At 34.6% G+C, this 12,054-nt stretch overlaps 1 protein-coding gene across 1 annotated transcript; it reads right to left on the bottom strand.

The window, feature by feature from the left end:
• Positions 1-4,489: 4,489 nt before the first annotated feature.
• On the bottom strand, positions 4,490-11,810 carry LOC18429436 (ent-kaurenoic acid oxidase 1). The gene is made up of 9 exons (XM_011623425.3): positions 11,568-11,810; positions 10,714-11,038; positions 10,160-10,309; positions 9,127-9,375; positions 8,554-8,637; positions 7,955-8,033; positions 7,281-7,387; positions 5,844-5,962; positions 4,490-4,833 (listed from the first exon to the last, which is right to left on the bottom strand). The coding sequence occupies exons 1-9, from the start codon at positions 11,789-11,791 to the stop codon at positions 4,743-4,745; spliced, it is 1,428 nt and encodes a 475-aa protein (XP_011621727.3). The 5' UTR covers positions 11,792-11,810; the 3' UTR covers positions 4,490-4,742.
• Between the last annotated feature and the right edge of the window lie 244 nt (positions 11,811-12,054).

The raw sequence follows: 12,054 nt of genomic DNA, 5'->3' as shown, positions 1-12,054 counted from the left end.
TTCCTTTTTTATATAAAATAGGTGAAGAGATAAAGTACATTTAGAGAGAGAAAACTAGTTGTTAAACACATGGATAATTAAAAAAGAAGGGGCCAGAAGACTTGGATTTGCTTCTGAATCACAGTAACGGTAGTATTACCGAACCCCATAATTAAATCTCTAATTTCATTCTCACCAAAGGGTAGGGCCCAAATCCCCACTGACTTATTACTTTTTCAGGAAATGAACTAGATCAAAGTGGTAGCACCCCGTACCTAGTTACCACGTTATGGTTTCCAATCTTGCTAACACCACACTGACACCTTTTAAAAAAAGTAACTCCTTAATCTATTTGAAAAAAACCAGGTAGGGGCCCATCTTTTCCACTGAATTACCCAAAAAAAAACTCCAATGATATTGCAAGTCCCTATTTTTAAGCCTAAATAGTTAAGCGTTCCATCTCCAAAACTCTCTCTCTCTCCTGAAAAAAATCACTGTTTGAGTTTTTATTGAGATGTAGCTAAAAAAAGAAAACAAAAACCTTAAGTCATAAAAATACTGGTCAAAGAAATTATGGAAAATAAGACTGTTATAGAAAACAAATAATATTATTAAATACACTAAAAAAAAGAAAGAGAGAGAACATGAAGTAAACGGTGGTCATAAAGCCTTTGTTGCCGTACTCCAACATTGATGGGTCCAACTCTTTCCTTCATTGTATGTTGATGATCCTCATGACCGCATAAACCATGAGACCATAAGAGCTACAACATGAGGACCTTTCTTTTTAAAGGAAATGATCATGTGCTCGAGACACATGATGTTTAGTTGTTATTGGTTCATCTAGACCCTTCAATACCATAGAGGTTCCAAGCCAGCAAAGTGGATCACAAGACTCACAACCACTACATCTACTTTGACCCCATATATTCCATTGTCCAAGACATACCCCAATTACTACTTTTCGCTCCTCTCCACAAAATAAACTCATTAAAACTAAGTACTTAACATCTCTTCGTTCACTACCATCTTCAATGGCCAATTCCATGAAACCCACCATTTGTTCTCACCAACCATACTAAAAAACTCTGTACACAAACCCCCTCAATGTCTTGAAGCATAAAGCCTCCTTAATGGCCGAAACCTTGGCCTTCACCTTTGTTGAAACTCCACAATTTCAGGCAAAGTAAACACAGTTCTATCCATTAATAGAAGTCTTACAAAGAAGAAAATTCAAGCTGAGAGATCAAAAAGTTGCCCTATAATGTTGCAAACAAAGTGGGTTGGGCACTTGGGAAGCAAGGGTTTTGAAGCCATCTTCTCTTCAGGTTTGTATGAAATTGAATGAACATGAATCAAGATTTGGGCAATTTAGGGAATGGTTGCCTCCACTTATTGTGTTTTGATTTCTTTTGTTCTGAATAGGAGGGGCATGGACGACATGATCGCAAGCGAGCCATTGTTCTTCGTAGAAGGTGAAATGGTCGCTCTGAGTTTATCATAGCTCAAAACTTTGCAGGAATTATTTCTACTGATGAGGGTTTTCTAGGAACTGTAACAACTAATCTCATGGGATCAATATATCACATATAGGATCAAGTCAGATTGAAAAATCTCTTTTGCATTTTCAAAATTACAAAATTGAAGGCTCTTTGGATGAACAAAGCAAAATGTTGGGCACTTGATAAATTGAATATACCTTGAACCTTAATTTTTCAAATTATTGGTTATTCTTGGCAGAGTAAAAGAGGATTGAGTGGTAAAATCATGTCAAGGTGCTTTAGGGGAACCCTCTCAATTTGTAAAGGAAACAATTGAAACAACTTCTGCCAGTTATTGGGCATGTCAAGTTATCTTTTCAGTTCTTAATCTTCCCTTTCTATAAAAATAATGTTTCCTATAAATTCTCTCAATACAATCTTCATGCCTTATTTGTCAGATTCATCCCAACGATGTCAACCTTGATGAGAAGCTTTACAAGCATGCGTGCATGGATCCCAAAACATTAATAAGTGCTGTTAAAGAACACAACTCAGGTGGATTTCTTTTCTCTCCATCTTTATTTTGAATCGATTCATTTAGAATTCTTTGAAACTCATTCTTCTTTTGGTCATTCAAAATCAGCATATTGAAGGACTTCCCAAGGATTGGGAGAAGAAACCTTGTGAGTTTTTTACTCCTATCCTAAAGATGGACGTTGGTGAGTCCGTGGGTACGGGCTCTTGCACCTCCTGATGCCCACTACCCACTGACTCGTGAAGGACTTTTCCTAATCTCTTATACATTCATTTTTCATCATAAATAAGGCAAGTGGGTGAGTTGATTAGACAAGTTCTCCCAAGTAGTAAATGAGTTTTTAGTCTTTTAATTCATTTTTAAGTTCATATCTTTATGTTTTTTGTAGATTAACATAAATGCAATTTTATTTATCTCTAGTATTTAAAAAGTAAAGGCATACAATGAAATGTTGGTTTTAGTATAAGAAAGTCACAATCATTATCGATCATTAAATATAAAATTAAGTATTAAATGTAAAATCAGATGGTTAGGAGTGTGTCATTGGCATAAAGTCCAAAATTAAATTCTTTGAACTTATATGATATACTTTAAGTTGTCAAGTTTCACATATGATCTAAGGATGGTTGTGACTTTCTTGTCCCAAAAGTAGATAGTTTTATAGTATAAAATCCTATTTAAAAAATATTTCTGATTTTTCAATATTGCATGCATTTTCCTTTTGTTCCTTTTCTTTATTCAAAATGCCCTCAGTTTAGAATACCAAATTTTGAGCGATTATGTACCCTTATTTGGCTCAGTTATCATATTGAAACTTTGTGTTCTAAACTTTCTTTTGAAAAAAACAAAAAAAAAAAAGTGATTCACAACTTGGAGTTCTGAAGAACAAGTTTTTCATTATTTGGGTGTCAAGTTCTGAAACAGTCACTTTTTTAAACATGGAAAATTGTTTCATGCAGGCTTAACCACATTTCTACATATACGGTTCAGAAAATATACAACATCCATCTATAAATAGGTGTTCCACCTAAAAACAATAGAAACTAACGGTCCCAATGTTTTCTTACTAGAATTATTATTTCTCGTTTTAACAATTTATTTATATTCATGATATCCATGTTAGAGATTACATGTCCTTAAAAGGTAAGTCTTAAAATCCATCTCAAAAATAGATTTGGAAAAATTTCGTATAGAACCCTAATTCCTCATATTATTTCATTATAGATCCTCCTTCCGTTTTTCTTTCAAGTGGTATAAGAGAACCCCTAAAGATTTCACAATACCCCATCATCTCTTATCACTTTCTTTTATAGACTTTTGATCATAAAAATTAACCTTAAAAAATATTTTTATACCATTTCAACCCAACAACTTTTTTAATGGGTGAAAGGGAAAAAGATGGTTAAAAAAGTTTTTAGGTCGAAAAGGTATAAAAGGAATTGTTGGGGCTAATTTTTATAGTCAAAAGTCAATAAAAGAGAGAGATAAGATATGCAGGGATGCGTGAAATCTTTATGGGTTTCTTTATGCCGATGGAAAGAAAAACGAAATGAGAGTCTACCATGAAATAATATGATGAATTAAGGTTCCATATGAAATTTTTATTTATTTATTTATATTCATGATCTCCATGTTGGAGATTACATGTCCTTAAAATATAAGTCTTAAAATCCATTTCAAAAATAGATTTATTAAGATGCCTAAATTTCTACATACGGAGGCTTGACCCTATAGAAAGCGGGTCCTTTAAAGATATGTTTTGTACTCGTTCTAAATTATTTTTTATATATTTTAGTAATAGACCCGCTTGAAACTTCAAGTACGGGATCCAATAATCAATGTTTAACGCATGGCATTTTTTTGGCATGACAAAACGTAAAGGCTTTTGAAGAGATGTATGGCATTTTTTTGGCATGACAAAACGTAAAGGCTTTTGAAGAGATGTAGTATGGTGTGCAACTTACAAAAAAAAATCGAAGTTTGTCTTAAATTAAAGAATGAGGTTTCTACAAGGCCTAGGCTTTAGGAAAACAAAATAAAGCCCCACCTCAAATCCTTGTTTGAAAAGTACTTTTGGCAACGGAAATTTTCATGGTGGCTCTATAATCAATTTTCAACATCTATAATACAATTTGAAACTCAAAAAATGGTACAGATCTTGCGGATATTTGAACACTTATTTTTAGGGTGAAATGGACGATCTAGATAATTTGTTACATCATACACTACTTTTAGAGCTTGAAATCCTAAGTTTTTTTCACAACCATGATGTTCAAGTCGAGATGATCAATGTAAAGGTTTTTCATTGCTTGAATTGTAATTTTGTATGAGTTATGAGGTGAGGCTTTACTTACTTTGATGGGGCTACAGCCCATCAAACTATTTTCCTGATAGATTTTAAAGTGCATTTCAAAATAAATAAATAAATAAATATAAATATAAATATAAATATATATATATATATATATATATATAACTCTTCTCAATTATTATAGACGAAAATAAAAACTTCTCAATTACTATAGACGAAAATAAAAAGTGATTTCGTTTAATAGATAAAAAAATACACCATACGCCTATAGAAGCAAAGACAAAAGGAAAAAGTCAAACTAAAATGGAAAGGAATAAACGGAAAAAGCAACCAATTGCTTAGATGTCCTTTACGAAAGGCTTTGGAGCCTACAACATCAATCACCACTCATGATAAGCATTAACGTATGTGATTTTATACGTTGAGTAAACCTATGTCAAATAGCACTAAACTTGAGTTGAGCTCCATCAACGGGTCTCGGATGTGGCAGGTAGCTTATCTTGGCATTTGGATTGACGAGCTCCCACCTAAATCATACATGGGAAATTTATCAAATGATGCAGTTTTTATAAAGCCTAGGCTTTCATGAAAACAAAGTAAAGCCTCACTTCAAATCCTCGTCTAGAAAGCACTTGGAGCATCAAACATCTTCATAATGGTTTTAAAATCAATATTTAATACAACTATGAAATTTGAAACTCAAAAAATACTATAAATCTTGTGGATCGGTAAGCACTTATTTTTTAGGAGCGACATGGATGGTCTAGATGATGTGTTATAATATAAACTATTTTTAAGGCTTGAAATCTTAATATTTTTTTCATAGTCATAATAGTCAAGGCCAAGATGATCGATCTGAAGGCGTTTCAACAACAGGATTACAATTTTCGAAGAGTTCTAAGGTACGGTTTTTCTTATTTTGACAGGGCTACAGTCCTATCAAAATATAGATAATTTATTTAACATATTATATGTATCTTTGGTTTTAAGTCAAAATACCCATCAAAATATACATCACCATGAGTTGAATTGTTGAAATAGTTGAAAAATGATAAACCATTAAATTGTTGAAATATTTCATATATTTGGATAAATTTACCATAAATACATAACCCTTTATAAGAAGGAAATATATACTATCCCCATATGCATAACAAGGTAGCTCCCATATACAAATTTACCGAGACTTTCTCTCTCTCTGTCATCTACCTTCCTCGGAGGAACTTCTTACAGATTAAGAAATAAAAAGGTTGACATTATTGCACCAGTTCTTTTGTAAAATCTCTAAACTCCCAATTTAGACAAAAAAAAAAAAAAAAAAAAGCAGGGAGGGAAACCAAATGTTAGACGAGCATTTATCTCTAGTACAAAGTTCCAATCACCTCTAGTTGTTAACGCAAAATCATACAATTAAGGGTGTATTAGAAACAAAATTTGACTTCCTTGATGGAGAGATGATTGTGAGCAATTTTGTGCCAAACATAAATGCTCCTAATCTATTCTTTCCCAAAATATTATAGGGATTACAGTGACTTACTTGTAGCCAAGACATAAATGGTGAAGGAATACTGAGAGTTGTGTCCTGGCCAACATGTTTCCGGGGCATATCCTCGCACCCAAACCAAACACCTGGTATGTGTAAGGCTTCATGGATGTCTGTGTACAAGAATTACGTTAATACATTCATTAGGGCCTAGTTGGATGTACACATTATCAATGCTAATTCACTATTTTAGTAAAGGTAATCTTGATAATAGGTTATCCATTGTTTCGTTGTGTCCATCATAAAATTACCTGACATAAACTTATAGGCAGTCTTACATATAAGTTTTATCATTTTGAAAAATTATTTTTACTTTATTCGAAATAATATGTTGAACATTGTTTGTTCTTAGCTAGATATAGCTAAAAATAGCTAGAAATTACCAAAAAAAACAAATATTTAAATATTATTCTACAGAACACAAGGTACATGACGAATAGATAACAAAATGTATATTAATTTCAGATAAGATAAAATATACTCCACATAATTAATTTTATCACCCTTAAGGCAAATACATATTGGAAACTCACAACAACAAAAAAGGCAAATTATATGTTGTAATCCTCATAAGACATGCGGTGGTGATGATCAACACCATCCAGTATCGTGCAAAAACAAAAAAAACAAAAAGAGTGGTATTCAACAGAAGCCTTACTTGACTTGAGGGCCCACACTTCCCGTGCATTGATGATCCTCATGGCCACATAAACAATGAGATCATGAGGATTACAACAAAGGACCATTCTATGCGAGGCATTTTTTATTAGGGTTGAATTGCTAACGCATGTTGTGGATGCTTACAAGGTGCTCAAGCACCTTTAATTGCTTAGATTGAACCAACGTCATCCAAAGGTCCAAATTGAATTTTATTTTTTATTTTATTTAAAAATGATACTAATATGAAATTTGGGCTTTACCTTCTTTTTATAATTATAATTTAATAAAAAATAAAAAATAGTTTGAATAAAAAATATTGATCAAAATAAATAAAAGGTATTTTGGGTATTTTTCTATTTAAAATATTTTTATAATTTTTATTTAATTATGTTCATAAAAATACACCTACATCCTAAAATTTAGATAATATATTATTTTAAAAAATAAAAAATAAAATATAAGACTAATTTTTGGCCAATGGATATGGCCTTGTGTAATCTCAACCGAAAGGGTGCTTGTGCACCCGTCCACATTATCTGGACGATCATTTTCTTTTTATTTAAGGAAATGATCATGTGCTCTAGGCACAAGATGGTTTAGTTGTTCTTCGTTCGTCTAGACCTTTCAAATCCTATAGAAGGTTCAATCGAGCAAAGCGGGTCACAACCATTACTTAGTTGTGGCCATCACGCCACATATTCCATGGTCTAAAGCACATCCATTTTGCTTTCTCTCTCTCTCTCTCTCTCTGGTTTGGATTTTAGAACTTACATCCCATCGATCAGGGTTGAAGTTTAGCGGATCGTCGAAGTTGTTAGGATCCACATGCAGTGTTCGGAGCCACACCGAAACCTTCCATCCTTTGGGTATTCTATAACCTGCAAATGCTCATTCTTTCACATTCCCATTTCTAGATAAAGATTCAGGTCCCTTTTGGGTACACCCAAACATAGACAGGCGCAGTTAGCATTCTGGATGACTGCGTGTTCATGTTTGGAGGGGTTTTCATGTAATAACTCAAGTAGGTCTAGGCCCACTCACAAAATGCATGTAACCAATTTTGTAGGTGCACCGCCCACATGCTGATCAATTCCAAACACAAATTGGTGCCCATTATGAGTGACATTATTTTGAAATTTGACCATAGTCCACCTTGTTGAAAAAAAAGGGAAAGAAAAAGAAGTTTGAAAATATAGTGTGCTCCATGGGGAGCATTCTATAGCATGACCCCAGCCACATTCTTCACCCTCCCTTTCATCACAGATGGGGCGGAGGAGATTGGATTGAGGAGGAGACAACAGGACTTGAGAGCATGGAAAGGGTGGAGAAAGAAGGTGGAGCGCAGTTACATTATGCACCCTAGGGAGCACAGTTTATGCTCCCACAGAAAATATACATTTTGGTATTGCCCTTCACTGTGTTTGTTCGCATGGCACCGCATTTACCTTTGAAATCCACGTCTTGGCGTGCAATTCTGAAAACCACTGATGAAACGTTCCCAAGCCTTATTGTTTCCTCCACCACCTGCACTTCACAAGAGTATTAGCAATGCATCATTCCTTAACAAAAAAGCACCTGAGAATTGAGACTTAAAAGCTCTAAAACCATGAAATTATATGGGGTAATTATGGATGTTAGACCCTAGTGACCATATGGTAAAACCAAGAAACCTTGATGATTTAAGAATTATAAGACCCTTAAAAAAACATAATTTTTGGGCACGTTTCGTTAGGGTGAAAACATTTTCATATGAAAAAATTTTCTCTTTAAGAAGAGTGTGGGAATATTTTCACACCAATTGTTCTTAATGCATCTTTTCATATTAATTTTTAACTAATTGGTGTAAAAATATTCCCACACTTAACCACATGAGAAAATTTTTTCATATAAAAATGTTTTCTAAAAAACATTGCGAACCTAACGTGCCCTAGAAGAACCATGGTTTTTGAGACCTATCATCTCAAATGGTGAAATTAACACATTGCCAAGAACGAGCTCATGAGAAACCAAAAAGCAGAAAGAAAAAGGAGGACGAAAGGAATACTTTTGATGTATATTTCATGAGCCTGATGTCTTCTATTGTGATATAATCCCCATTCTTCTTCTTGCTTATCTCAATGTGCTCCTCCTGCAAATAACCATTAGCATAAATTATTTAAGGAACAAAGAATATCACTCCTGGGACATCAGCAAGGTTACCATCTAAAGTGCTGAAGGTAAGATTCGTAGACCTAATCTTTGATTATTACCCCCTTTTGCTTCTTTGTTAACCGTGTTAACATGGTTGGACAGCCTTTCTATATTCTCTAGAAAAGTAGGGGCGACAAACGGGTCGGGTCGACCTGGGTCCAAGTTTGGACCCACTTGCTAGACCTAGGGCTAGGTCCAGGTCAAGTGGACCCAAAAGTTGTTAGAACCATATCTCTCTAAAACTTCAAAATGGTCAAGTTGTTGCCATGTTCAATAACATGAATGAAAAGAATCATTTTAATTTCACTGTTGAAGAAAGAATGGACTCTTGGCATGGGTGGTCAGAATGAGAGAGCCACAATGCGACTCCTACCCCTTAGCACGTCAAGAAAAAGATAAAAAAAGATGTCAAGCGGTAAGCGGGTACCCTGAGACGTTGCAAGCAATGTGGGGATTTGGAGAGGTAATACAAGGCCCACATGATAGAGATGGCGGTAGACTCATAAGCCCCAAGGAGAAGAGAGAAAATGTTGTCTAACACCTCTTTCTCTTGCAAATGGTTTCCATCTTCATCACACGAATTCATCAAGGCATCTAAGAAGTCTTCACTCTTACTCCCATTCTTTTTCCTTTTCTCTAACTCTATGGCAAATGCCTTTGATAGTTTCTTCTTGCACTGCATGCGCCAAAGTCACAAAACCATGTTAATAAGCTGACTTATACTGATCTTCGAGCTAATAATCTTAGTTTCAACAGGAATCAAGCTCGGGCTAGGCTCAAGTGGTTAGCAGGTCCTCTAGCTCACGTACTACCACTAAACTACCTATAAAAACAAAAAGGAAAATTCCTGATTTTGAATAAATGGGGAATGCTTTTAAGAATAATACTTGTTGAAAAAATTTTATATAAGTGCAAGGCTCTAAATAATCAAATTAAAGAATACCTCAAAAATTTCACTAGAAGAGGTTTTTTTGATGCCTAAATATCATCAAATTGATCATCTCGACCTCAAGATGCATGGAAATGAAAAAAAATGCATTTTAAGTTTTGGAATTAGTGCATCTTGTAATGCATTTTTAGACCGTCAATTTTCAAGATTCTCAAGCTCTTATATATCTGCTCGATCTACACTATTTTTGAAGCTTTAGCTTTTATAATCATAGATGAAAATATAGTTTAAGGCTTTCACAATGATTTTCAGTATTGAAACCAAACTTCTCAACACTATTTGAAGTTGCGCTTTACTTTGATTGTTTTCGGCTTTATACAAATCGCAGCCTTTTAAAAATGGGAGTTACTCGTGAGTGATTGCCATGTCCAAACGATCCCACAGTTTGTAGAATACATGTACTATAAAAATAAAATAAAATAAAGTATTAAAGTAAGTTTAATACAATAATAGATGCATAATTTATTTTAGGTAAGCTTAGTCCATTGATAGATGCATAAAAATAACTCACATTAAAGGCATGTTGATATGCTGACCCAGGAATATTGCTTGGTTGTGATCTTATCCCTGCAACCACCCCACTATAGCACCTCTCCAACTCTTCTAGAAAAGGGCCTGGTTCAAAACTTGCAAACATGTGACATATGTTCTCAAATGTTACCTGTAATACAAAGCAAACATGTGACATATGTTCTCAAATGTTACCTGTAAGGCAACCATTAACATGCATATAATACAAGCAATGACTATGGTGAAAAGAAATATTTGAGTAATATTACAGAAGCAATTAACAAACAACCTGTATGAACCAATAGCAGAGGGACTATTATTAGATAAAAGGCTTTGTACAGCATGATAGAATTTGTGTTTCATATAATATGCTGTTAAATCCGCAACTATCTATTGTTCAATTAGATTGGACAGTTGAGGAGTTGCTAGCATGCCGTTGTAAACTGAGCATAGTATATACTTCTCAAATCCTAATTCTATTGAGATACATAAACTCTCCCTCAGACCAGAATGGTGCGCGTGTGAGTATGAGAGAAAGAGAGAGAGAGATCTTACTCTCCTTGCTTCGTGTTCAGCTTTGATGATTCCCTTTGAAGCCCAATGTCGAAGGGCATCGACAATTCGAGGTTGAACCTTGAGAATGACATGCCTTAGAGACCGAGGTTGATTGAGGGCATCAATGACAAACTTCCTTAGGCGTTTGTGGAGCTTACCCTCCGCCATTACAAGGGCGTTGGCTCCCACTAGCTCTGGATGTGGCCAATGTTTTTCAAAGAGGTCATCGGATTGAAGCACAAACTTGTTAGCTGTTGGGTCAGACACTATGATTGTAGGGGACCCGAATAAATGGCTCCTATACATTCCAACTTGTGCACCATATCTGTACAATGACAAACTCGGTACACTAAGTAATAATGACCAATTTCATTCTAGAGAAATTCTCAGTATGATAGTTTTTTGTCGTTCGAAAAATCATGGGAATAAAAAGAAAATTTTATAAAATTTAACGAGTAAAAGGTGAAAAAGGAAGCATTACATTATATTCATTATGAGAACAGTAGCAACAACAACAACAACAAAAAACGAGATAATAAAGAAGAACAACAAATATGAGATTGAATAAAGTAGTGTTATCATGATCAAATTGGTCACCGAATAGGTGACTGGTCTAGTCCAGTGAGAATTGGTATGAGTGCGGCTCAAACAAGTTGGACCAAATTTAAAAAATAAAGAAATAAATTTAAAATTTAAAATATATTATAAATTGTCCAACTTTGTTTGGCAGCTCTAACCGGTCAAATATTGATACTAACTGATTTTCAACCAAACTCAATTTTTACTTCGCACTCATCTAACCATGACTAATATGAGAACTAAAGTACTTTAGTTTGCACATGACATATAGGTACCTCTTTTTTCTTGAGTAGATGAACTCATCAGGCCTCCTTATGATTTTGAAGTACCAAAGGAAATTGAGCATCTCTCCAAAGAAGGGCAACCCCAAATGCCCTGGAGGTAGGTTAACCCCATCTCTCAGCAAGGGCTTCACAAGCCACACCTCATTCCATTGCCACAAAACCCAAGCTAGCAACCCTAATATGACACAAAACAAACCCATGCCTACCAGCTCCATCTCACCACATACATGAGCCATCCACACCTTTGGTGTCCTTTAAATCATGGTTGCCAATCCTAGTGGCCCACAAGGACGTACCCTTGTAAATTTCAAGAAGTCCTTTTGTGTCCAGACGTCAAGTATGATTGGCGGGGGTAATTTATTGTAAATATAATCAAACCAAATATGATTGGCAGTGGTAATTTTCAGTTAATACAACTAATACTCATTCTACTGTAAGTATTGACCCTTGTAAGACTTCATTAATTAAGAAAAAGCTA

The sequence above is a fragment of the Amborella trichopoda genome, chromosome 3 (assembly GCF_054954075.1).
Source record: "Amborella trichopoda isolate Santa Cruz 75 chromosome 3, AtrichopodaSantaCruz75HAP2 v2.0, whole genome shotgun sequence".
NCBI lineage: Eukaryota > Viridiplantae > Streptophyta > Magnoliopsida > Amborellales > Amborellaceae > Amborella > Amborella trichopoda.
This window is presented reverse-complemented; position numbering and strand designations above follow the sequence as displayed.

Coding starts and splice junctions, on each gene's coding strand:
- LOC18429436 (XM_011623425.3), bottom strand. CDS start 11,791: ATGGAGCTGGTAGGCATGGGTTTGTTTTGTGTCATATTAGGGTTGCTA. Junction 8,034..8,553: donor TCATGAAATATACATCAAAA/GTATTCCTTTCG, acceptor TGTGAAGTGCAG/GTGGTGGAGGAAACAATAAG. Junction 4,834..5,843: donor CATTTATGTCTTGGCTACAA/GTAAGTCACTGT, acceptor TGTATGATTTAG/GTGGGAGCTCGTCAATCCAA.